Here is a 26,163-nt window from a genome sequence, read left to right as displayed (position 1 = left end):
AAACAGAAGTGACGGGTTAAATTCTCAGTAAGCATTTGTTTTTATTTGGAATTTTGTACTACAAAATCTGTGTAACAGACTGAGAACTTGGTATCACCCACAACGTTACTATAATGAAAGCTTAAAATGTAGTACCTAAAAACAGTCAGCTTAGCAGCTATGAACATGAACAAAGTTCTCAAATTTTGTACCAGTTACAAATTCACAGAATTCCTGAATCTGTCCAAGTGCAAATTTTACATTCAGCATAAAAATAGAGAAGGCACTTTATTAAAAGATAAAACTATTAACAGGGTTAAACTATTTGATTAAAATAACAGGATAACTAATGCTCATCTGCATTGTACTAGAACAAAAGTCTCTGCAGGGCAGGAGCACTGAAAAGAAATGATTGATCCCTTTCCATTATTTACTGAGTACATAAAATTAGAAGCAACGACAGCATAAGAACGAGCAGGTTTTTTTCTGTTCTGTTAATCAAGGATGACAGTGCCTAACGTCCCAGCTCAGATTCCTACCAAGAAAAAAATCCAATTAATTTGCGGGGTTTCAGGAGGAAGACAACCTGCGTTCAGAATATAAAGGCAAACAGTTTAACACTGAATGTCTTCAGACAACTCTGAAGAGGCCCAATTTTAGATTTCTATATATGGAAAAGCCCTTACCAATTTCCATGGAGATTAACATAGGCAGCAATGAGGCCAAAACAGATATTGTATTTACAGAAACTCCATAATCCAAAGTGGTGTTTTGGTTGCTGCATAAAAAGATAAAGCAGTGCAATGGAGTAGTTAACCTGAAGGAAAAGCTTTCTACTATAGTTGCAAGAGTCCTTTTGGTTTACTTGTGTCAGATGTCAAGTGTTACTTCACACACAGGTGAATTTGGAAAGCATATTTTAAAGGCCCCAGTGCTTTAAAAATAATCATGGAAGGCACCACAAGTTGAACATTTCAGACAAATTATCAAGGTGCAGATATCCAAGTAACTCTTCCACATGGCTTGATATTCCAATACTTATTTTTTGTTGTGTCAAAATACAAGACCGTTCTCCTATTCACTTACACATTAATGGAAACAGTGCATAGTACTGGCATCAATCACTTGTGTTTTCGGTAAAAGAATCCACGTCCACCCTCAGCATTCTGCATCCTTATTAACTTCTGGCTTCAGTAGAGTGTCCTTAATTTCTTCATAAATAGCACTGAAAGAAGACGAATAGGGCAACTCCTACATCACAGCTGATTCATTTTATTCAGACAAAATGCATGAACAAAATCCTACCCAAGCTTAAACTGCCAAGAGTTTAAAGTGTTTGCTTAATGGAGTTCATCAGTTGCAAGATGCTCAGGTTTACATAAAAGTGAAGAGCTAATTCTGCGGTGTTTGATTATATATTTAATGAGATACCTCTGGACGTTTTCACTTTTGATGGAGTAAGTTTGGAAACATGACTGCAAAATGTAAACAGCCAGTTTACCACACGACATGTAATTAGTGCACTAGTTAATAAAAAATGCTTTGTTGGGATTTTTCTACCTCAGAAATTGATGGTTCCTCAGAAGTAAGTTTTGTGCAGATGCTCAATTTTTGGCAGTCTATTGGTAGAAAGATTTCTGCCATCTGTTGATAGTTTCATACTAGTTTATCTGTCTGGCTATTTGGCCATCTGGAGAGTCCCAGCATCCATTTGCTTTTGTAGCTTATGCTTTAAATAGAGGTTTTTCTTCAGATTCAGCAGAACGTTTTTAAAAATGGAGATTGCCATGAACTGGCGTTGCTTTAGTTACCTAGCTCCAAAACTATCTGCACTGAAGTGTCAACCAGCCTCCTTCACCAGACCCCTTACTGTGTTTTATTCATTTTTTCATGTCTTTGAATAGGATTTTAGTAGATTGTTTATGACACAGCATTAGTCCACCATTTCTACAGACGCTGTTTAATGAACACAATAGAGAGGTTTATTCTTTGGTTGGTTACGCCATGCATATTAAAAGAAAATGTACAAAACGCAGCCATTCCCATATGTATTAGCAGTCTAGTTGGTCAAGTAGCTCAGCCTAATTAGTGTGGTATGTTTTCTAACTCAGAAGAAAAACCCTTCTAAGAAACCTTCTTGCCTCTAGCACCTAAGAAAACTGTACAGAATTTATTTTAGAAGTTACTTACTCTTTGGGAGCCAAGGGATCAAATTCCATTACCTCATAGTAATGAGGTGCCTGTGACTTGCTCTGTGACGCAGCTGAAGGGCAAAGACAGACAGATTAATCCAGATTTAAATGTAAATGAAAACTGTGCTTAATGCATGTTACTTTTTCAAATCCTTCTGAAACCCAAAAGACTATTTCCCATGTATCTGATTGCTTTAAATACTAAAATGGTCAAGTATCTCTAAACGAGGCCATGAACTATATGAGATTTTGTCATCATTGTTTCTTGCTGCTCCTAAGTCTTTAACAACCATTATGTAAAGTCCTTAAGCACTAACCAGAAAAACATCTCCATGAAAGTTAGGTTTGCAGTATTTTTTACCTGCTGGTGATGCTCCATTTAATGATGTTGTATGTCCAGTCTGCACATCTACTGGATTCAGAGGCACTGGGCTTAACGGAGTCGTAAGCTAAGGAAATCAAGCAAAATGGTGCATAAACAGATTGATGTATGAGAACCGGTTTGGCTTAGTTTCATAACTACTGACTTCAGAATCTCAGACTATCGCAGGTAAATCCTAAAGATCTGGTCAACAGTTATCAATCTAACTAATGTTGATTCTCCACACTGTAATGTTCAAAACATCTTTTAGGATTATCAGTAGCACATCTATGTAATTTACTTCTATGTACTTTGTTATACTACACAGACTCAGAGACTGCAGTATTCATAATACAGCTATCTGCTTTTACTTGCTGTTTAAATAGGCAGTGTAAGTGTCTGTAGGGGGACTGCTTCTCATCTTTTCTATTTCATACTGCCTACTGCAGAATAGCATTCAAATTCTTAACAGTAAACCTCTCAAAGCCCCTTCGTATTCTTTGCTTTCCTTCTGTCATTGGTATTTGTCCGCGGCATACACCACCTGTCCTACACTGTATTTGATTTTTAATTTTTCTTTCCTTTTTGTTTTGGTCTTATTTGAAATAGGAAATACACCAGAGTAACATAATGGTGGCAGGAAGAGATCTTGGCTTGCTTTATACAGCAACAGATTAAATACAAATAATACAGGAACCGCTTTTTCCAGACTCCACTAAGATTGTGCTGGACCCAACCAAATATGCTTTCATATTAGCATCTGTGATATCAAGAATAGCTTGGTCACCAAGTACAGAGCATTCTCTGATGCATGGAGAAGATCTTTGTATCCCATTTGGATATTAGTCAGGGTAAATCCAAACAATTCTCCTTCTGACATTTTCCAGCAAAGAATGACTATTCTGCATATGACTGGTACTCACATTGCTATATGTATGTCCAGCTGGGATGCTTACGCTATTGTTTTGTGCTTCAGTTGCAAATCTAGGAGAGAGTAGTACATTGAAAGTAACTGAGAAACTATTAAAACTGTATATTCTGATCATTACATGTCTGTTGCTGGTCTATCTTTTCCTTATGTCACAACTGAGAGCAGCCAGAGCAAGCAGGGGGGGTCCCATTCACGTAACAGATGGGAAGCTGCAAGGGCTCCCCTTCTGTCTTAAACTGTTCAGCTTACTGACCTCTACAGTTCATCTGTTTCTTCCTTTCATTGAAGCAGTGGCAAGACTCAAGCAGAAAACCATAAATATCTCAAGTATATTTTGACTCTTGAGATAAAAGCATGTTAAGCAATGTCTAAAGCAAAGGTAGTTTTCCACCTGTTTTACTGAACTGATGTGTAGAAGTATTAAATAGTTGCGTTCCCTAAGCTTTCCATGAACTCACTGGATCAATTACATAGGACAGATATCTCTAACTATCTGATTAACTATCTAGTGTTATTTAATGTTACCATTTCTTGATAAGAGATTACTTACAGGAACTCCTGAGATTTTGTAGTAGTTGCTAAATCTAGCTGTGGATAAATTGATGGATGATGCCTCTTTGCGTCTTCAGGGTGTGCAGATACATGATCTAAAATTCAAAGTGATAATTAATAATCACTTAAACATTACTACGTAAGTGTTAGCTATCTGTACTATTAGCATTTGGTGGAGGGTAAAGTTTTGGTGGGAAAGCATATAAAGATTCTGAAACACTACTTCTGTTTGTTACATGAGAGGCAAAATTATAACACCACCGAGAAAATTTTAGATGTAATATATTCCTCTCCTTAAAATGTCAGAACAACATCAGTAGTGCTATATACAGAAGATATCACTTTAAACTCCTTTCAGTATTTCTAAAAGATTAAAATGGAATTATAGGTATTTACTCTTGGGAGCATACTTGCACTTTAACCTAGGTATGTATAGGGACTCCCTTAAACAATCAGTGGATAGAGGAGGGCTTATGCAGACAGTAATTCAGGGTACCAAAGTTAGGAGCTTAACTCACTCCTTTGACTATGAAAGAAGTCTAACATTAGAGGACACAAGTGTATTTCTCAGAGCAAACTGTTGCTAACATCAGATGCCTCTGTGAAGAAACATAAGAAATTAAGAAGATAAGAGAAAGGCATATGCGTATTCCTCTTTTCTGAGCCTACAAAAGAAGCAACTACCTTGCTGTTTTACAGGCTTCACTGCAAACAGAACTGAAAATGTTTTACTATTCAAATTTCAATAATGCAGGAGAAAGATTATTGCTTCCAATACAGAGACCCTTATACTATCTTACATGTTTTTCTGTACACACACATCAATTCTCACATTCCTTAAAGTTAAGAAGTATACTAGTTTACTTTCTTTCAAGGAAATTCTTGATCCCTCCACTAAGCTTTTATTGGTTTGTTTTAAGAAACCAGACTGCAAGGGAAATGTGAATTCATCACTCACTGAGGCCTGAAAACTGAGACACCTCAGAGCTGGTTCCCATCACTGCTGACACAGGAGATCGAGAATCTGTAGAGAGGTCAAGTAGATCACTTGAGGGGGCAGACGGCTGTTTCCTGTACAGCTTAACATTTAACAAAGAATAAAGTTAAAATAAATAAATAAAAACAACCTCCCGCTCAAGTCTTGTATAATTTTAAACATACAAATTGCTATTTTCACAGAATATAAACTTTTGAAATCATAATATATTTATTATTAAGAACTGGACAGCAGCAGACAAGATCAGGATTTTTTGTTTTGAAAGCAATAGCTAATGAAACAAAGAAACACTTTCCAGAAAACGTAGCTTCAGCAAGGTTGCCATTTCAAAAATTAAGGAATACAGTTCCAAAGTAGGAAATGGAACTGACTCAATTCCAAAATGTAAATGTGAGTTTGTTTAGATACAAGTTTGATACAAATTTTCTGATTGACCCTATGTGATTATTTTCATAGTTATTACTGCTGTTATTGTGATTTGATAAATACTTAGGAGATTGATTTTTTCAGTCCTATCCGGGATAGGAAATCTTCAAAAATCTCAACATTTCCTAGAACACACAGAAAAGGTTTCCTATGTTTCTCCTGTAAATGCGTTAGAATTAAAAATGAAGCCAACAAAAGATTTAGTAAAACCACATCATTGAACCATATGGTTTGGCCATGTAAGATTAAAAAAGAAAAAAAGATGTATTTTAAACTTGGAGACTCCTGAATAATTTCAGGATGCATAGACTGCATCATTTGGACTATTAACTGATCCAACAGCGCATCCACCAAGCAAAACCATCTACCAGAATGTAGTAATAGCAGTTTTTCAAGGAAAACAAGATTGTCTTCTACCTTTCTTTAGTAATCATCGGCCGTATTTCGGCATTCACAATGCAGTCATTTTCATATTGAGTCCTATCTGACTATGCAATTGTGGCTTAGCGGAAGCTGAAACGTGCAAAACTACTTTGGGCAATATAATTAGCAACCATAATTACCAATCAATAAAGGACAGTCATTAAAGATCTGCTGAGATATATCTACAAGCCACTGTTCAAAATTCAGAAAAAGCTTTGACTTCCCAGGAGGGAAAAAAGAAAACCATCAGTAATTGTGAATTCTGATGGTGTAATAGTATTTCAGTCTATAAATGCTTACACAGAATAAATGAGAAGAAACATTATGGTTCCTCATTTCATGTATGGCAGGTAATAGTGCTTAGCTATACAAGTATTAAAACAGCATTTGAACAGATTTCTTTTGCTCTTTCTTTCTTTCTCATTTTTCCTCACCAAGCTTCCATCTTAGATTTGACATTATTTGCTGCTTTAGCTACATGAAGTTGTATGAAATTTTGCAAGTGAGACTTCTGAAAATCAATAGAGCAGCAGCATCCTACTGAAGACAGCAAGCTGTAGCTCTCAATTAGAGAACAAAATTCTGTGTATATCAAAAACATACTCCTCACAATGAACAGAAAGGAACGCTTACAGTCCTGCAGTTTGTGAATTCATCTACAGTTACTCACCTCTTCACGTTCACGTTCTATTCTCTGATTCTCCAAAAAACGAACTCTATTTCGAGAGAACCTGTTGAAATTGCAGAATTAAATGTTCATTCGAACATTTCAGTAACATCATTCTTAAGAATCTGGCAGTTATTGCCAAAGGCTGATTTCGAAGGACTCCAGAGAGGCACAGAACAAGCACTACAGGTGCTTTTCTCTGGGGTGCTTCTCTCTACGCTAGCAATTTGGCTCACTACTCCAGTGCTGTGGTCCTCTCTGATCACACTAATGCCAGTTAGTTTGTTCCGGGGCTCACTTTTGGAGACAGTCATCTGTTTCTTTCAAATAAACCAAAGCACAGCTGACTAAGTCTGCCCCTGCACTCATGCCAGACAGGTGAGAGAACACATACTGTGCCAAGCCAGGCTCCTTCTGACCAGAACAGTCTTCAAGCTGTATCCCAGGAAGCCTTCTGTCCTCAGAAGCCCCCACACTCCATCACGCCCTTCCCCAGGGCATACCACAGACCTACTCTGGGACATATGCCTGAAATAATGAGAGGGATTTTGAAATTGAAAAGAAAAGAAAAAACACCTGCAAAAAATCATTATGTACTGGGAACCAAAAGGGTGCTACACCGGGTCCAGAGGAGACCCAGTTAAGTGATACTCAGCATGCAGAAGGCTAGTCCACTTCAGAAGTAAGGATCTTAAGCAGTAAGATCTTATATAAGACTGTCTACAAAACTGCACTTGTGGTCCAGGGTTATCTTACTGGTGAGGCCCACAAAGAATATATGCAGGGAAGAACAAGAGACAAAAACCTTTCTAATTTCAGAAGATAAATATTCATCTGTAATACAGTAAGAACTGCAAAGTTGCTAGAGCCACTAGAGGGAGTCATCGCTACATACACTAAGTTTATTGCACAATGATGATTGCTCCTAGTTTAATTTGGGCTCTATATTAATAAGCAGAAACAGAGAATGCAGCATAACTTGTCTTGAAACAATACACACAGTATGAAGTAGCCGCAGCTAGTTAAAATCAGTTTGTCCTTTACGCTTCACACTGTTCAGAGAGATTCCCAAAGGACAAATCTTTCTGTTGCAAACAGATGAATAAATCCTCACACTGATCAACTCTAAAGTGCAATGCATCTGCACTCAGAAAGACTGGTTAAATATAAAACATAACATAATAGTACTAAAGTACAGTAGTTTTCTGTCCAGTTTCACAATGGCCAATTATTTGCTCCTTCAATCACTGGGCGAGTCTTTCATAAGGAATTTGTTGAATTATAACCACAAGCTACCATTTAAAATTCAGGAGATTCTTGGCATTGACAGTATTCATCAGTATTAATAAAAATGTAAGCCCACATTTGAATAAAGTGGATTTACAGAAGCCAAACAGAATTCTATTTTTGCTTTACTGAAATGAAAAACTTCCTAAGGCAAAAAATAACTCAATTCATCCAAGACGGTTACTGTAAAACATGAAAAACTCCTGCAGACATTAGATTTAAGGATAAGCAAAAATTAAATATTGTCAAGACTAGCCCCAAAGTTTGTGCTATGACACTTGGAAGAAACAGTGATATCTCCAGTGCAGCATTCGGAAGAGGCTTAAAAAGAGAAAAGATAAGAGTATTACTGCCCACATTCTAAATTTAAACATCAGAACATCTGCATGACAGCAATCGGCCTCCTGAGTTGCAAGCTGAATACTAAAGGCAATGCTAAGTCACTCTGAAGGACCAGGTTATCTTGTCATGGGAGAAGGGCCATAGGCTCACCAGGTAAAGATTACAACTGCTCTTCAGTGTGTGGCCACACTTAATTTTATATGCCCCAACAACAGCAAAGTAGCCAGACCAACGTTTTGTATGAAATGTATTTTTTCTGACCCCGCTCTAACCTTCAAGTTCAAGCAGTATTCCCAATATTAAAAAGTTACTGCATTTTTGTTCATAAGATATTATCTATATGACTCAGAGGAAATATCCCAACCCTGAAAACACACTGTAATACATAAAGTAGCATTTCAGTTGAAACAGATCTCGGAGCATGCAGTTTCTCTCTGTGGAAGTGATACCAGGAGCAGGATCAAGCCAAGAACAATTCACACTAATGAATGAGAATAAAGTTGTGGAATTTCATGGTCAGCTCAAAAGGGGAAAGGGTTTCAAGGACAGCAATGTATCTAGTTGTTAAAGTTATAAGCACTGGTTAAAGTATGTTGAATTCCTGTCTGTTTTACATTGTGGTGTGCAATTTGAACAGAGGCCTACCAAGTCATCATCATTTTTTAAAAACAGGCAAGATAAAGGCCTGTTAGAAATGCCCTTACCCTCTTCTCTCCTACTCCACATTAATGTCTTTTAATGCAGTTCTCTTACTATTTACTTCCATGTGTTAGATCAAAGTAGGTGACAGGTCCACATACCTCTAATGCTTGTCCGAAGTTTTAGCACTTTGTGAAAGGATGGCTACCTGAAGTTTGTCTCCTTATGCCAATTTACTGATTGCCGTAAGAGATAAGTGATGGAGAAATGTGCAACAGAAAACACTTCAATCCATCCAACCTTCAAAATAGCTCTTCAGATGGCCTTGGAAGATTGTGTCTTCCACATGCATAAAGCAGAAGTGTTTAATTTGTTCCTTAACCATTGCCCCTTGATGCATAATCATTTTTAGAACATTTCTTAGCAAAGGAAGAGATAAACTACTTAACACTGAAGGCTAATTCCCATTAAGGCTCAACACTCCCCATGATTATATGCACTCATATTTTGGGGGGAAATACTGGAATTTTGAGTCTAAATTTCACTTAGTTTTTGCTAAGAGCTAGTCATGCTACCTATGACATAATAGACAAATACACGGGATGTCAACACAAGCACTACAGTGCTTCCATGTGTGAAAAAATAAACATTTTCTCCTGCAAGACAGGTAGGACAGCTTGTTTCAATCCAGCTGAGAAAAGCAAGTGACTCTTAGGCATGCAATGAGGCAGAATGCTATTTCACGGCTGATGTCTGCACTAAAGCTGTCAAAGTTGTTTAGAAAGGAGAGCGTATATTCTTTCCTGGAAGTGCATACACTTCACAGAAAGGAGGACTGTCACCAGGAAGAAAGGGCTTGTAGCAGACTAATGGCAAATCCACTGCACATTACTGGAAAGGAATATAAAATTCCAAAATAGATTCTGTGTGTGCTTCTGTCTAGTTTCCAGTCCACACTGTTAATTAGTCTTACCCCATTCTAACGGTTTTCTAGCTACCTCTATGAATCGCTTCTGAAAAGTTTAGGGATGGCAAATATGTAATTTTCTCCTTTTGTGATTTTTTTTTTCTGGATTTAAGGATAAAATCTGTCTCCTTGTGGAGAATCAGCATTAGTTATATGGACCTCTTGTGTTCATTAGATGCATTTATCCAGTCAAGATACCAAATGTAAGGAGAAGGGTTCTGTACTTACCTTTCATGTCCCAGGAGAACATTATTCAGATCTTCATTTACTTGTATTAACTCAACTATCACATCTTCATTCTCCACTGTCACCAACAATTCCATGATCCTCTCCTGCATCATCCGACAGGTCTTATACAGTTTCTGCCCGAGGCAGGGGAAGGGAAAAAAAAAAAGAAAAAGAAAAAATTGTAACTGTGGTCTCCCAATTTGTCAGTTCTAGAGAAGAATGATAAGACAACTGAGTACTGCAGACTCATGGCTAACATTCCTTAACTTATGCAAACTATGCACACACCAAGGGTTGCAAACAGAGTAATTTTCATGTCTTTGATGTCTCCAAAACAAGGCAGGCAACTCCTACCATCACAGCCAGTGCTCCGACCCCTACTCTACCCCCAACTGTGATCCACCTTCATTTCTGCAGACACATCTGTCTCTAAAGACTAAATTACAAATTGGAAAAAGAAAAAAAAAAAAAAAAAAGACCCCTATGGAGGATGCAGAGGAAATCTGAACTGAGCCTGATTCAATGCAATTAAACTCTGTGGGATACTTCACATGGATTTAATGAACGTGATCCTGGTTCAAGGCTTGCTTGAAGAAAGAAAATATTAACCTAAAGGACAGAGGGGTTCTGTGACACAAGTCCCTAGCTCTAACTATTTCTCCAAGTGGGAAAATCTGGATGCGCTTAATCCATGCACTTTTTAAGAAAGTAACACAAACCTAGCAGAATCAGCAGATAGGAGATTACTGAAGATTTATCGAGTAGAATTTTGCATTACTGCCAGCTGAAATGGAAGTCAGTTTATTTATGTTCCTCTCCCTGCAGATTTTGCATGTTCAAAGAAACAAATTCTCTAGTATCAGGAACTTTAACCCACCCAACATTTTTTTTTCCTCTCCCCACAGTGTATCCGGAAATGCTGGCTCTGCTTAAGGAAAAAAAAGGAGGGGGAAATGACTCAGTTTGCACACTGCTATTCATAAATAGCTCTGGTATTGTTTTCAAACTGATCTGATTTTGCTGAGAAACATATATTCCATACAAGCAAATACATTTGTGTAAAAAAAAATTTTGCACCCCTTCACAAAATCCCCATAAGGATTACACAGTACTCTATCTCCCAGGAAAAAAAACACTCAAAAATACATTCAGTTTGATGTTTGCAATTAAATTTAAAGACCTCTTCAACTCTACGTCTTACTATCTGATCCCCATTTCAAAAATGTGCATTTCTAATGATTCCGTCATACAGGTAGACTAGCTTCCTTGTAAAGATCTATATTCAACAGAGGTAAACTGAGACACCCATCTCAACCACGGATTTGCTAGGTTTTGCTTCTATCCACAACAATGCATATACCCTTATGTTTTGAAAGCTAGAGTTGCACAGGCTAGACTACCAGCTGGTATAAAAATCATCAGTGATTCCAATGAATTTGTGCTAATGTTTACCAGCTGACGATCTGGACCCAAATTCTTGCATGTCCATCAAGTATGTTTACTCAGTGGCTGCTAAAAGGGTTTGTTACTCTTTCTGGCTGACAGGGGGTTTTAACTAGCCCTTAATTACTGCGACTGGTCAGCATATTTCAAGCGAGATCTGCTATCTCATGCTTTGCCTGAAACAGGGATGGGGAAGAGAGGGGCTAGTCACTTACGAAGCTACAGAACTGAGAATATGTTGCTCTGATGCAGTTAATCCTGTTATAATTTTTATTAAGAGACACAGGATAATCAGAAGAACAGAAATTAATCATCCCCAGCTCACTCAAAGCCTAAAACAAGCAGCTCTTTTAATAAAAGACTTTGTTCTCCAACAACAAAAGCCTATTGCAAGCAATCCATGTAGTGCTACAAACAAAATGGAACAGTAAACACTCTTACAGAAACACATGCTTGATGCTTTACATGTCTCAGCATACAGAGGAAAGGAACAGAAAAAACAACAGTGAAATTAATGTACAAGGAATGAGCTTTTATTCCCTCCTCCATGAATGGGAACTCCACACCCTGTCCTCAATCTTTTGCCAACAATTTTATTACTGGGAGTGTCAATAAGAATCCACTGGTTTACTGTGGGCAACTTAACATATGCATCCACATCCAGAAGGGCCATTCTGGGCACCTGGAAATAAGATATACTTTTCCTGTTTCACAAGTGAAACACTTACCTCGCCAGGGACCAAATGGAGGTGGCCAAATGTAATAAACCAAAGTAATCTCCTACCTGGTGTATCTTTCTCTGGTTGGTTAAATCATCAAGGCCAGTTTGCATCTTGGCAACCCAGTAAGTGGCAGCAGCAGTACATAAGCAAAGTACTGTGCATAGAACAGCCGTGGACCAGCTGCTTAGGTGGTGTCCATTGCTGGAACTTCCTGTCCTCAATTCCTTAGCACAGGTAAAGCAAGCCCTCTGCAATCTACTGCAACAGCTATTTGCTTGTGCTTAAAGTCTGCTCTACTCAGATCTTTGCTATGTAGGCCCTTCCTCCTTGGACCTATAGCTCCACAGATTTCTGCAAAAGAGACAGTGTTGGAGGTGCCAGGAATTTTTAAGGATAACAGAAAGCACTGAGAGAAAGATTCTGTCTCCCTCCACATACTTCATGGACATAGCGCTGTCTGGTTCCCCCAGACCACCAGTGCTGCCTGTCATTAAAGGTGAGATGCAGTGGAAAACTGCTGCTATCTCTCCATATCTCACCTTTCATACTCACATTCCTCACCAGTTGTGAACCAATACATAAAAGGACACAGCTGAACAGCTCAACCTTGAAGGCAACCCAACATTGCTCAATAAGAGTTCCTTGCTGAGCAAGAATGCTCCACTGGGCAAGAGAATCACACCTAAGGGTTGTAGAAACTAGATCAGTTCTCCAACACATTTAATGTTGACAAATTACCAAAAATGTTTCCTCATCATGTAAGTTTGGAGGTAAGCTTAGAAACAGAAGGATGTGATTTCTGAATTCTTGCAGAAAATAAGAATCAGAAAAACGTCCCTTTGGTACAGATCACTAGCTACTCCAATGCTAAAGGAATACAGCATTTCAAATTTCTAAAGTAGAAAATACAGCATAAGTGTGTAGAAATAATGACATCACAAAAAGAAGAATGTATCTTCACTGTCAAATACAAACTGCATTATTGCAATATACTTCCTTCAGGCTACACTTGGAGACCACGTGCCTTCATTTGTTGCACAGCAAGCTCCCAGTCTTTGAGGTCATGCACACAAAACCAATGGTTCATATTCTTCAGTGGCCTTCAGTCTGCCTTCAAGGTATTGGTAATAATAAAGAGATCCTTGAAAACTCCAGGATGGATATGCAAGAGATTGTGTCATCATCTTCTTCCCACGGGGCAACTGCATTCAACTGGAATGTTCTTGGGGCTGTTTGACAGAACATACTGAACAGAGAACCCTCTATTATGGTATTCCTTTGCCTTTGGAATTCCCTAGAGCTTAAATTTACATTGCAAGCTGTATTGTCCTTTCCTGTCTATCCAGATGTCAGGGGAAGGTGAAGGAAACAAGAGAAAGCTGAACAACACCAGAAATAGAAACCTGCTGTTGGTTTCCATTTTGCAGTCTGAATCCAGGTGTTACAAGAAAGGATACAATGTATATTTTAAAATTAACTTTGATCAAAACAAAGCAATAGCCCCTACCAAAAGAATTATAGCATACCTGTAAAAGATTCATATCATCCGGATTTTCAGAGCCAGGAACATTTTCTTTTAATATTGATGACATGACTTTCACATTCATTTTTGCCATATCCAGTTCACTGTACAGTTTCCCAATCTGTTCAGTTCAACATGACAGAATATTGTGTATGTAAACAGAGTGACCAGAATAATTCTTACCTCTAATATGTACTTCCTTCTCCATCAGGTATAATATGTTTCACTCCAGTGACACTTCATGAAAATAAATTGAATTAGGCTGGCTTTTATATGTTCAATCAAATTGAGATCCAAGTCTGAAACTACTATTTGTCTTCCTTTCAGTTAAGCCCTCTTACTACTGATGGGGCTGTCGCCCTTTTCAGTTATCTACAGCACAGGTAGGAATGGAAGTGGGCTGTCCTTTCCTTTCTGCTTATTATAATAAATTCTTCACTCAACTCTCACGTAAAAATAAGTTTGGTTTGCTCACTTATCTTTGAAGTAACTTCTATCAATTTGCATAATAATATCATAAAAGAGCACTGGAAATTCTCATGATCAAGTAAATGATTCCATTTCCCAGCTGAGCCATGCCCTGGCATTAATTCAACTTATTTCTGCAAACTTTGCTTTGCCACACCACCATATAAAACTTCCTCAGGAGAGAGCAAACCTAGAATCCTGAATACAGAACTATGCCACTTGAACTGATGGTCCTTTCCAGTGGCTTACGCACCCAGGCTGTCAAAATCATAAAGCATATTTGCAGCATACTGCAAGTGGAATCTCCTGCCTTCAAATCTATAGTACTGTACCTGCTCAGAAGTCAGCAATAATGTTGGACCTGTGGGAAGAGGCAATAAAGAACGTTTTGCAGGGGAAGCAGAAGATGGTGATGACTTTGTAGAAGGCTGAGACGAAGTCTGCTGAAAGACAGAAGACCAGAGCTTTGGTTTAATGGAAGAACTGAAACCAACATCCGGATGCTACAAAGCATCTTTGTCAGACTACACAACTGGGCGTTAGTTTCCTCATAATCAAAACTCCCAGGGAATTTGTGGAGCAAGTTACATTTACAAGAATAAATCTAATAGCTACTTTGTAATGAAACCAGACTTAGAATTCAGGTATCTTTTAAATGAGTTTGCTAGTAAATGATTCCATCCCAGGATAAAGTGGGAATGGCTAAGGCCAGGCTGTCTCCTTGAGCTCTTAAGCTATCTAACAGAAAGAAGAGTCCCTCCTAAAGTGCGACTGCAATTTTAAAATGAAGGATAATTCAGAATGTCATCACCCGTGCAAGCAGGGGCAGGTTAGGGGGCTGAGTCTGGGTCTCTATGGAAGATGAGCTACCAAGGTTTTCTGGATCCAAAGGCTAGAAAACTTGGACTGCAAAAAGCTTCATCTGCATTTTGGGTTGAATTGATGGCAGTACAAAAAGCCTGCACAAGACTGTACACTTTAAATGCTTCATTTTCTGACTCTCAGCCAAACACTGTATTCAGGCCTGCCACTGCTGAAATCAACAGAATGTTTCCCACTTACTTTCCTGAGCAGATAACTAGCTGTGGTAGACACAGTCGTCTCTTTTGTACTTAGTGTAGAAAAAATAATTGTCTAGTGAAAGCATTCTCTACACAGCTTGTTCGAACAGCCCAAACTACATGAGTTTTTGTGCACTTCGCTATTCAGTCACCAAACCAAACTCAGGATAACCCTGATCCATTCCTGTGTGCACTGATTATAGATCTACTTCTGTAATTGCAAGGTTCCACCCAAAGATTTCACACCTCTCAAAAGTCTTGTGAAATCATTTCTAATAGAAAACTGATTCTGAAAAGATTTGCTCTAAAGCACATACTGCGTTTTCAGCCGATATCCAATGCTCAAGCCATATTTATAATTTAATGTAATCTAGATACTATATAATGATACCTATGACATATAAGTTTAAATAACGAAGGTAGAAATTACCTCGTACAGGCTTTGAAAACATCTGGACAGATGTATAGATAATAATCTTTTGTTATAGGTTTCTACCTATCTCAGTTTAAAATTAAACATATATAATGCCCATGTTCTGAATGATAGATGTTTTCATGAAAATCTTACTCATTTTAGTTGAGACTTTCAAAAGTTGATGAGTTTGGAATATTCAGCTCTCATTCATTTTGATGTAAACAGCATGCCCAAATCCTTTAAATGCTTTGAAAGTCTCAAGAGACAGATGCTTCCTTTTTGAGAATATATCCACTCATCTGTGGTTTGAAATGAAATAAAGATACTATTATTTAGGCCAAGTTCCTTTGTTGATCTTAGTTGTTATAATTGAAACTGATTTCTGCTCACGTACTTAAGGAAGTTGGTCATAGACTGCCCTGGAGCATTTAAAAAACAAAACAAAACAAAACAAACACACCTTCTGTCTACAGAGCTCATACAATTAACACATCCTGTTTCTGACTTACAATGGTTAATGGAGTATCCTTATGTATCTCACCTTAGGTAGCCCTGTGTTGGTGTCATAAGACGGAAACTCCACTCCTTTCTTCAGCAATTCTAGATAAACTTCTTTTACTTCGCTCACATCCACCATTCCTTGGAACCCTCGGGCCCACATCTAGTTTTGAAAAAGCAGGAACAGTAACAGTCACAGAAATGGAGAGTTAGTAGGTCAGAGAAGGGCCTCTAAAACATATGGTCCTAACGGCGGGTGGTTCCCTCCACATGAGCTACTTGCTTTCTCCCTTCTCCCCCTTCAAACAACTGCATTCAAAGCAGCAGAAATGAGATGAAAGCTTCAAAGTTCCCTCTCACCTGGCTTGTTCAGTGCAAACAGAAGGAGTGCCTACACAAATTGGGAGGGAATGCCAAAAGGCAGAGGTTGGCTGTTTTCCAGAACTCCTTCTGGTTCTCTCTGTCTCTCACTCTGCACTGTTCCTGCATGAAGCAGGAGCAGCAAGAACAAGCAACAAGTCCACTTTAATAAGAGGTTCCCATGAATACATTACAGCACAGCAATGTGCTGCATCATTAAATATTTACCACATAGAAGAAACACAAATACTATTTACTCTAGACTTACCATGATAAAGGTCAGGATTTTCTCCTGCATGTCAATCGGCAAATTGTATCTTGGATTCAGTAGTTTCAATAGTTTGTCTTTACAGAAATCTTTCTTCACAACTAAAGACTGGAATCTTGGGCCACAGTTCTCTATACACATGTCAAGCAACTGTACACAGAAGAAAAGCTTCTATTATATAGATGCCAGGAAAAAAGAAATAATTTGTCTGCTTTTGTTTCCTCTTTAATTTGTTCCAGGGTGCTATTGTGATGGGCACAAATGGGTATGAACAGATAATTGCCTGCAATTTCACTAGAATATCTGAAGACGTTACTGTAGATGGTAGTTCACTGTGTGCACTGTCATTCCTAAGCAAAAAAAAAAAAAAGCAAATGGCTTAGCCACTTACCTATTTTTAAAAAGAATAGAAGGTATGGTCACACCTGTTTCCATGCCATAGCATTTAGCGAATATACAGTATCTTAACAGCAGGAAATCTGTCCATAGACTGAAAAATGGCTTGTACACATTAAGTAGTAGTATTAATTCACTGCCTAGCACATAGGCACCCTGGTCTGAAAGATTCTGAAGAGCTCTACAGGAGAAGAAAATAAGATTAATAAATGCCTCTCTTCTAACCTTTCCTTCAAGTGGGAGACTAACCAAGAAACAGAAAAGAACAAATTCAACAACTCTGATTACAATTTCTCCATGTGTTTTGAAGATCACATTGATCTGAAACAGATCAGGTGAATTATTTCAATTGTCAGATTTGTCTTCACAAAATGTCTGCTTTCAAAACTGTGCTTGGAATGCTCAGATTAGGATCCCTGCAGGCAGCACGTCTACCCTATTAAATATAACAGTACGCGATAACAACATAACACTTTCCAGTATAGACTTGGAGATGGCTGGTTACATTTCCTATTTTACAGAAACAAAATCAAAAAGCAAACAGGTCCCAATAACCTGAAATCAGGTCAATACAAGTCTTGATAGGAAACAGGCCAGCCAGATCAAGCGCAGATTCAGGAACAGAACCCATTTTGCCTGACTTAGATCTGGAGACTGACCACAGGACTATGATGTCACATCTAGAGAAAAATGGGCAGTCTTGTGCTTTTTACTTCTCAACTCTATCTCTACCTACCCTCCCACTTTGAGGGGGGGGGATGGGAAGGTGAAAGCCAAGGGCAGAATTTGCAGAAGTCTGCAAAATATCATGTTTTTAGAAACATAAATTGCACCTGAATCATGCAACATACAGTAAACATTCCTCAAAAGGACAGAGATTTTAACAGACACTATCATACCCATGACTAAAGTATATTAAATATGCTTTCCTAGAGCAGACTATATTTGACTATGCTGAAATCATTTTAGTAACTCATTTTCTAGCCTCAGGACTTGGGGGGTGTCCTCCCAGTGTGATCAGGACCTTATGGCAGAAGAGGTATAAGACCAGCTGAAAATATATTGCTGAAATAAAGAGAGGGCAGAACAAAGAGACAGTGGCAGACTGCTGTGCAAAAAACCAGCTGAGAAATAATTATCAAAAACTTTTGGCTCAAATCATGATTTTTCACTTGAAAGAGTACATGAAACATATGCTAACAGGCCAAGTCATTTGCCAGTGCAGTACTTCAAAGATGGTTTGTGTAAAACATTTTCAACCTAGTGTATGGGAAATTTGGTATACTACTCCCTACTATTAATCCCCTACTTTAGGAACTGATTATTTACCCTCTGAATGAAAGTATTGAAGCTAATGGGCTAGATCCTCCAGTCAGTCATGCCAGTGCAACCCCCTTACAGTGAAACTAACCTGGTTGAAGGAAAAGAAGAAATTGACTCAATCATCTTTATCCGGATCATTTATGAACAAGTCACTTTCTAAGCTAATAACATTTTTCATTAGAACTTCAATATGCTTATTTATTATTGAAAATAGGACCTCGCCTTCCCAAGTAGTTCCACTGGACTAAACGGGTCCGAGGCAAAGTCAAACACTACTCCACATAGGATAATGGAATCTCTCTACAAACATGTTTTAAAAGCAGCAATGGCAAATATACTTTAACAAACCCATTAAACTGCCTCTAAATGACAGACAGGATCTGAGGATTGTTGGAAGTGAAACAGTTGCTACATTCCAGGCTGGCTGATACTGGACATCCAGCTGAGAAGAGACCTGCACTGAGGGGAATGGAGGGAGAACTGCACAATCAAAGATCTCAGGTGCACAAAGAAGCAACGCGAAACTGAGATGATAAAAGGCATCTGAACAGAAGTGAAAGCAAACTGCTAGAAAACTGTAAGGCAGAAACAAAGGGAGAAAAGCTGCTGGGGATAATAGAAGGAAAGTCAACAACCTTCCATCAGTATAGACCTTACTCAGAGTTCAGTGGGCCTAACTGTTCATCTAAAGCAGCCAGATATCATCCATAAAGTTATAGCAAATGGATTTAGTTTGTGATAGCTGCCTCTAAAACCTAAGGTGAATGTAAGAAAACACAGACGAACAGTTTACTTCTTCCTCTTTCTAACTGAGAGCAAACAAGTCATTAATCCATTTCCAGGATTATAATCTACAAAACATTTATGGATGTTCTACCAGTAGAGTTTTTGAACAGCAGGACACTATTTCCAGGTGCCAACTCTTAACAGAAAGCTGTAGAGGCAGCTTTTTCAGCTGCTATCTGTTAATTACAGTATAGTGGCTATGAAGACTTTACCAACATTTTCAATTTCAACATACTAGTTTTCCAAAGTGTCTTGGGTTTTTCAAAATGACATATATAACACTGAAATATAGATTTCTTTTGCTCCCAGTATCTGTTTTCTCCCTCTTTGCCCATATACACCATAAAGTGTAATAAAATGGACTAGGACTTTTTTGATAGGTCAGTTAGAGAGTTCTCCTCATTTTTTTTTAGTGTAAATTTTTTCAGATCCTCTGCTGTGCAAAAAGTTAAATGCTAAAGTTCCTTTAACAAAGGAAAATCTGAAGGATAAATTTGCTATGTTTACATCTGAAAGCTTACGCAATATTCAAAGAGAAAACAGAAAAAAAAATCCTAAGACAAGAAACCAAACTCCAACCCTGAACTTACCCTTTATTTTTGAAATATTTGAAACTTATCTCTGAAATGTTTTACAATAGTATAACATGGAAATTAAATAGTATTTCTGTCTGAAATTCCTGCCCACTGCTATTGTAAGTAAGTGTGTGCGTGTGTACTGTGTGTGCATCGTGTGTGCAAGTGGATGTGTGGACAAAAGCACCGAGAGGGACGCATTTACTGTTCCATGTGCTGTTCAGTTCTTAAGGACTTAGAGGCTTCAGAACAGGGGGCACTGCAGTAAATGCTTTACAAAAACAAAGCGAGGTCTAAGGAGAAAATGATCAGGTGTCTCAGCATTCACTACATAAATAGATTTTACATATCAAGGTCTATTACTAATAAGGACTCAGCTAACAAACACACACTTTACTGGATTCCTGCCTAGAAGTTCTAATCCTCCTCATTCTGTGATTGTGAAATCAGCACTGCCAAGCCTGATCTCTTGGCTTTATCAAAGATAGTGTATGAAGCAAGTTTATGGCCTGACACACATACACCTCAATCCACGTGACTTCAGAAGCACCAGGTAACTTCACGAGATCAGAGTACACGAAGTTAAGCCATACCCAAGACATCATACAGCTGGCACTCACCCTTCTTTCTGAAAGTAAATAAGCACACATCCAAAAGACACACAATGAGGATGACGTTGTTGAGAATTAACACATCTCAATGACAGAATCAGGGCTAACATATGTAATCCTGCTACTTCAGGCCAAGACTTTCACAACATTTCAGTCCGTGCACATTCGCTGGGAATGGACTCCTTAAGAGTGCAGTTTCATTAGAAAGATTAAATTCCAGAATTTTGAGGTTGAGTAAATAAAACCGGATGAAAGTACGTGTCAAAGCAAAAGTGGCCTGTAGATTTGTCGTCATCTTAGTTGTATCTAGTGTGCCACTTTGATGTAGAGTCTCAAAAGCTGGAAGACAGCATATGCTTCAGGGGAGGCACAGCTCACCAGAACTAAAGTGCTTTTTTTCTGGAAATTTAGGGGAAAAGACAGTAATTTTTAAGATATGGGCATTTGGATTTGGATGTTTTTCTTGTTGTTTTCTTTTAAGGAACTGAAAATTATTTCCCAGATTTTTATTTGCAATGTCTTACTGTTCCACTCTAAATATTTCAAAGTGAGAAGCAGGAACAATTTCATTAAAACAATCAAGAATGTACAAAAAATATGGTACCATCTGTAGCATGCAGCAAGATGTGATTTGGGGACAAAGGAGTTAAAAGTCAAACATGGTCACCAGCGAGGTCATCAAAGGAAAGGTTTTATACACGCTGAGCTTATGTCAGAACAGGGAGAAAAACAGAAATAGGAAAGGAGCCAGGGCAGTCAGAGAGGCAACGATAGAAGGTCTTAGGTAAAAACAAAAGCAGGAAATGGGAGAGTTGAAGGAAAGGCTGGCATCTATATTTAAATAAATAAATAAATAAAAGATCAAGGAACTAGAAAGTCAGGGAGAAAAAGCCTGCAGCCAGAGAAAAGAAGCTGGGCCAAAAGGATGAGATTGCCTGGCAAGCACAGTTACATGTGAGTGGGTGGGAACAGATAAGGAGAAGGGTCCTGGAAACTGGAAAGAGACCGTGAGAAAAGTGTTGAATTAGAAGCACAGCTGAAACCTGGTATGCAGTCCATCTCCAAGCAAATACAATGAGCTTCCAGGTCAAGATGATCAAGCTCTTCTCTGAATGTAACAGAAACAAAAGTTTTCTCCACTTTTACGTTCTTAAGAGCTGAACTAGAATGTCACCTCACATATACCTACAGAGTAAATATGTCGGTAAAGACTCCTAAATCTAAACACTGGGTTATCCTAACTCCAGCTGATTCTGTCAGACATCCAGAGAAGGACTAAGGTACATAAAGCCTGTAGGAGAAAGAAAGCAGATCTGATACAGGGATTGCAATGCAATTACAGAAACAGAGTGTTTCTGTTATGCAAACACAGAACACACAGAAAGGTGACTCATAAGACACTGGAGGAGGAAACCAGGAAAGAAGTGCGGAAATGGAATGAGCTAAAGGTATATGTTGATACGTTTAACATATTTATCTGCATCTCTGACTTGTCAGGTGACACTTGGGCAGTTACTAAGTGTCCTATAATTCAACACTATCAATAGCCTATCTTCCTCAACCACTTCTCAGCATGTGTTGATACAGATAATGATTTTGCACAACAAATACCAAAACCATGAATAATGGTACCAGAGTGTAATGCAGACAAAACTCGACATCCTCCCAAAAAGGAAACGGTGAAGAAGATATTTCTAGACAAATAATAAACACAGAAATCCACAACAGCTTAAAATATAAAGGGCCTGGTGCTTCTCACAATTACGATAGTTTCCTCAAGAATAACTCAAGTGGGGAATCTCTAGATTTATGACAGTATTAGGAACTTCTTGATACCTCCCACGCTACCTGTACAGTAGACAATGAAGAACTACGTTAACATGCTCCTGTGAACCCTATATTGACCAAAATCACAACTGTGGCTCAAACTTCAAGAAAGTTCAGAGATCGTCAAATTCTGAAGGCTAGATCATTTCAGATGAAGATATTCCCTTCAAATGAGGATAATCCCAGTCACTCCAACCTTTAGTCATAACCTCTGAGTCTTACGGGGCCCATCCTGTATCTTGCTCCCTTGCTTAACTCACCATTGTCGTCCATATTCAAGTTTCTCACGTATATGTGATAACACCTGGTTTTAGAAAACAAATATCACACATTCCACAATGCTGCAGGACACACTTTAACAAAGATCAGTACCACAATATGAGTAATAGAATGGTCAAACATAGCTTTTATGTAATATCCCAACCACTGTGTCTTTCGCAAATAGGTGGGGCACTTGTGGACGGACAGTCATTGGAGTCAGTAAGAAACATGTTATTAGTATAGTGCCAGCTGAAAAAAAAGCAGTAAGTTTAGGAAGAATTAGAATCATCCAGCAGCTGTATGGAGCCCCAGTGGACCACTTGGTTTGTACTGTGGTAGTGCTATATACACAGAGAATGTCCCAGATAGTTGTGCCAATGATAATTTGCATGCCATCTTAGCCTTTCAAATGTTTGTCTTCTTAGTGTCTAATTAATATAAATATAGCTGTACTTACAGAGAGGGTAAGTCTGATCTCCGTATGGTTACAGTTTTTGGAAAGCTTTTTCTTTAACGCTTTAACTGCATCTTTAGGCCTGTGACAAGATATTAAATAGAAAAAGGTACCAGTGAAATTAGACTGTTCATCTAGTTCATAACTTCATCCAAGATCCAAAAATAATGGCCTAAGATATGGGACCAAATTCATCCCTATATTTACACCCACATAAAACTAAAGTAATTGCCCCATTGATTTCAGCAAAATCACTTCACCATTGAGCTAGAGTAACAAAGCAGTGATTCAGATTTGTTACTGCCGACTGTATGTTACTCCAGAGACTTGTGCAGAGGAATGAAGTTATTCCCCTCTACAGTCTCCTCCAAAATCATGTTCTTTCACTGTTGTACAAGAGATTTACTTACCTAACTTTTATTGCTACAAAAGAGAACAAAAATTGGCAAATGCATCAGAGTTGACCAGTACCTATTTTTCAAATATAATGCTATTAAAAAATATTATCCTGGGAGTGCTGTCAAGAGTAGGGATGTCTTGGCTAGCTTCCAATCTTATAATGGCAGGATGCTTTTAACTAATCTGAGTAATTGCCATGTACGGATGGACAACCCATTCCACCCCAAAGATAGTGGCATTTCCATCCTAGTCATTTTGATTTCTATATATACACCCCGTATCTGTTTACATATCTATGTAGGAGGAAAGGGGTGGAAAATCACATGCGGGAAACAGTTTTGCTTGTTTAATATGAGCTATGTATAGTGTACCCAGATATTACAACAATTAGGGCCACCTCAATGTTCATGGTAAACAAAAACAAGACGTCCTGAAGTCCTTCAGGATCTCTCTAGAATCTAAGATGGAGCGATATGCATAAAGATAACTTATGAACAAGAAAAAATAATTTTTTTAGAAAATATTTTAAAGTCAATAAAAATAAATGAGTATTTACTATCACTGCATTTGTCAATCTGAAAGGCCTGTTGATGGGAAAAAGAGAAGATTTCTCTACCTTTTTTATGCTATGGCAGCAGAGTTGCCATACCTGGTCATACCAGCAGAGCATCAAGTCAAAATAGACATGATGGAAGGAGAGGGAAAGGGGAGAGGAAAATTTTGCCTGGCAGAAAGCTATTCCACTATTCCACTCTTGCTTCTTGCTCCTTCTCTGAAGCATCTGGAAGAATGCCAGTCAGAAGCTGCATATTGCATTAAAATAACCATTCATCTAATTAGATACAGCAGTTCTGCTGTTCCTAATATCCTGTTACAGACTACGGCCAGCAGTAGTTGCCTAGGAGGAAGTTATAAGAAGTTCCTCTGTGGGCATAAGCTGCACACAAAAGGAAGTTGTTTATTTAAAAGAGCTTTGTTGCATAGATGCTCCGCATAAAAACTAACGCTGAGGGTTAAAGCGTGCAGTTGCCAACGGCAACAACTGGGAATATTACTACCTTCCCAGTTCTAAGTCCAAGCTGTAAGTGAGAGCATGGGGATCAGAAAAAAATGAAAGGAAGGAAAAAACTCATATAAAAGAAAATAATTGCACTTATGGCTTATCTTTTTCTTCTGGAGAAAGCTCTCCAGTCAACGTTAAAGTAGGCCACTGATAGCAACTAGTTCTTGCAATGCAGGAAGCAGAATCTTACATGGAAATTAGTTTCTTCCTCCCCATTTTAGACATAGGAACAATAAAGCATAAAGTAGCAAGTCCAAGCAAAGTACAACCTAGGCTGCTCTGTAACACAGGCCACGTGCCCCAGGTCCACTGGGTGACACTGCAGATCTTTACTTAACAGAAACTCAGGTGTCGCTCGACTTGTGCTGTCATGTAGGTAGGCTGAGAAAACATCTGATGAGGGGGAACTCTGATTAAGTCAAAAGTGCAAAGTTTAAAATCACGTTATAGACGGAGAAATGCTCAAGGTCTTTTCCAATAGGGATTTTCTACTCTGTGGTAGCTGTGCGACCGCAGAGCACGCAGGGGACACGCTCGCTTGGGCACAGGCTGTGTCTCAAGCTCGGCGGTGTTTTGGGTGGCCAAGGCTCTCGCTGACAAGCGGCGCAGGTTGTACAATGCATCTCCTGGTGAGAAACCTACGTTATCACCTGTTTCTTGTACCTGTGCATGGGAAAGAGTCTAGAGGTCCTTATCATGGAGCAAAGCCCCCGCTGAGGCAGGCAGCATTCTCCTCTCACCCACAGACACCAGCACCCCGCATCTTGCTGCTGCTTCATTTCGGGTGACTTTACGCGGATGCCGCACGCCGGCTGCCCGATTCCGCCCCCGAGCAGAGCCGGCGCCACCTTCGCGGGGCACAGCTGGACATTCCCACCTCCCGGAGAAGGACGCGGCCCCGCTCACCCCTCCTCCGTGGCGTTGATCAGGTCGCAGATGTGCAGGAACTGGCCCCACTCCTCCGTCTGCAGCGCTCCGAACGTCGCCCGCTCTGAAACGCCCGGGGCAGCCGCCTTTTAGCGACGGCCGCGGCTCCGGGGCGCCTCCGGGCCGGGGGCAGGCGGGAAGCGGCGCCCCCCGACCCCCCTCACAGCGCCCGGGGCAGGCGGGAAGCGGCGCCCCCCGACCCCCCTCACAGCGCCCGGCGGAGGCGGGAAGCGGCGCCCCCCGACCCCCCTCACAGCGCCCGGGGCAGGCGGGAAGCGGCGCCCCCCGACCCCCCTCACAGCGCCCGGGGCAGGCGGGAAGCGGCGCCCCCCGACCCCCCTCACAGCGCCCGGGGCAGGCGGGAAGCGGCGCCCCCCGACCCCCCTCACAGCGCCCGGGGCAGGCGGGAAGCGGCGCCCCCCGACCCCCCTCACAGCGCCCGGGGCAGGCGGGAAGCGGCGCCCCCCGACCCCCCTCACAGCGCCCGGGGCAGGCGGGAAGCGGCGCCCCCCGGCTCCCCTCAGGGTCGGGGCTGCCGCCCCCCGCGCCGCCCGGCTACTCACCGACCAGGCGCCCCACGACGGTGCTGAAAGGGTCCTTGGGGGGTTTCCCGAAAGCCATGGCCGCCGCTGAGGGTCGCGCTGCCTCCCCTCGCCTCGGCGCCTCAGCACTGCAGCCCCGCGGCGGATCCGGCCGCCCCGCCGGCCGCTCCCTTCCTGCCGCCGGGGAGGAGCCGCCTCCAGGTACCGCGGCGGCTCCCGATCACGTGCGGCAGCGGGCCGGGCCGGGCCGG

General features: G+C 40.0%; 1 protein-coding gene across 4 annotated transcripts; it reads right to left on the bottom strand.

Moving 5' to 3' along the window:
- Nucleotides 1–21: 21 nt before the first annotated feature.
- TOM1L1 (target of myb1 like 1 membrane trafficking protein) lies at nucleotides 22–26,138 on the bottom strand. Of its 4 annotated transcripts, none has more exons than XM_026098881.2 (15): nucleotides 25,934–26,135; nucleotides 25,350–25,434; nucleotides 22,985–23,063; nucleotides 16,749–16,898; nucleotides 16,164–16,283; nucleotides 14,479–14,589; nucleotides 13,683–13,799; nucleotides 9,992–10,125; nucleotides 6,532–6,592; nucleotides 4,974–5,094; nucleotides 4,014–4,110; nucleotides 3,456–3,516; nucleotides 2,533–2,620; nucleotides 2,170–2,242; nucleotides 22–1,204 (listed from the first exon to the last, which is right to left on the bottom strand). In XM_026098881.2, exons 1-15 carry the CDS (start codon nucleotides 25,989–25,991, stop codon nucleotides 1,138–1,140), a joined length of 1,422 nt encoding a protein of 473 aa, XP_025954666.2. In that variant the 5' UTR covers nucleotides 25,992–26,135; the 3' UTR covers nucleotides 22–1,137. The 4 variants fall into 4 exon arrangements, with proteins under 4 accessions (XP_025954666.2, XP_025954667.2, XP_025954668.2 ...); XM_026098882.2 differs by having other exon boundaries at nucleotides 14,479–14,586; nucleotides 25,934–26,134; XM_026098883.2 differs by lacking the exon at nucleotides 13,683–13,799 and having other exon boundaries at nucleotides 25,934–26,138.
- Nucleotides 26,139–26,163: the final 25 nt, after the last annotated feature.

The sequence above is a fragment of the Dromaius novaehollandiae genome, chromosome 18 (assembly GCF_036370855.1).
Source record: "Dromaius novaehollandiae isolate bDroNov1 chromosome 18, bDroNov1.hap1, whole genome shotgun sequence".
NCBI classification, from domain to species: domain Eukaryota; kingdom Metazoa; phylum Chordata; class Aves; order Casuariiformes; family Dromaiidae; genus Dromaius; species Dromaius novaehollandiae.
The sequence above is the reverse complement of the archived record's forward strand: the minus strand, read 5'-3'. Positions and strand labels throughout refer to the sequence as shown.

Coding starts and splice junctions, on each gene's coding strand:
- TOM1L1 (XM_026098881.2), bottom strand. CDS start 25,991: ATGGCTTTCGGGAAACCCCCCAAGGACCCTTTCAGCACCGTCGTGGGG. Junction 16,899..22,984: donor AGATCAGACTTACCCTCTCT/GTAAGTACAGCT, acceptor TTCTGTGTACAG/TTGCTTGACATGTGTATAGA. Junction 14,590..16,163: donor CCAACACAGGGCTACCTAAG/GTGAGATACATA, acceptor TCTGTCTTTCAG/CAGACTTCGTCTCAGCCTTC.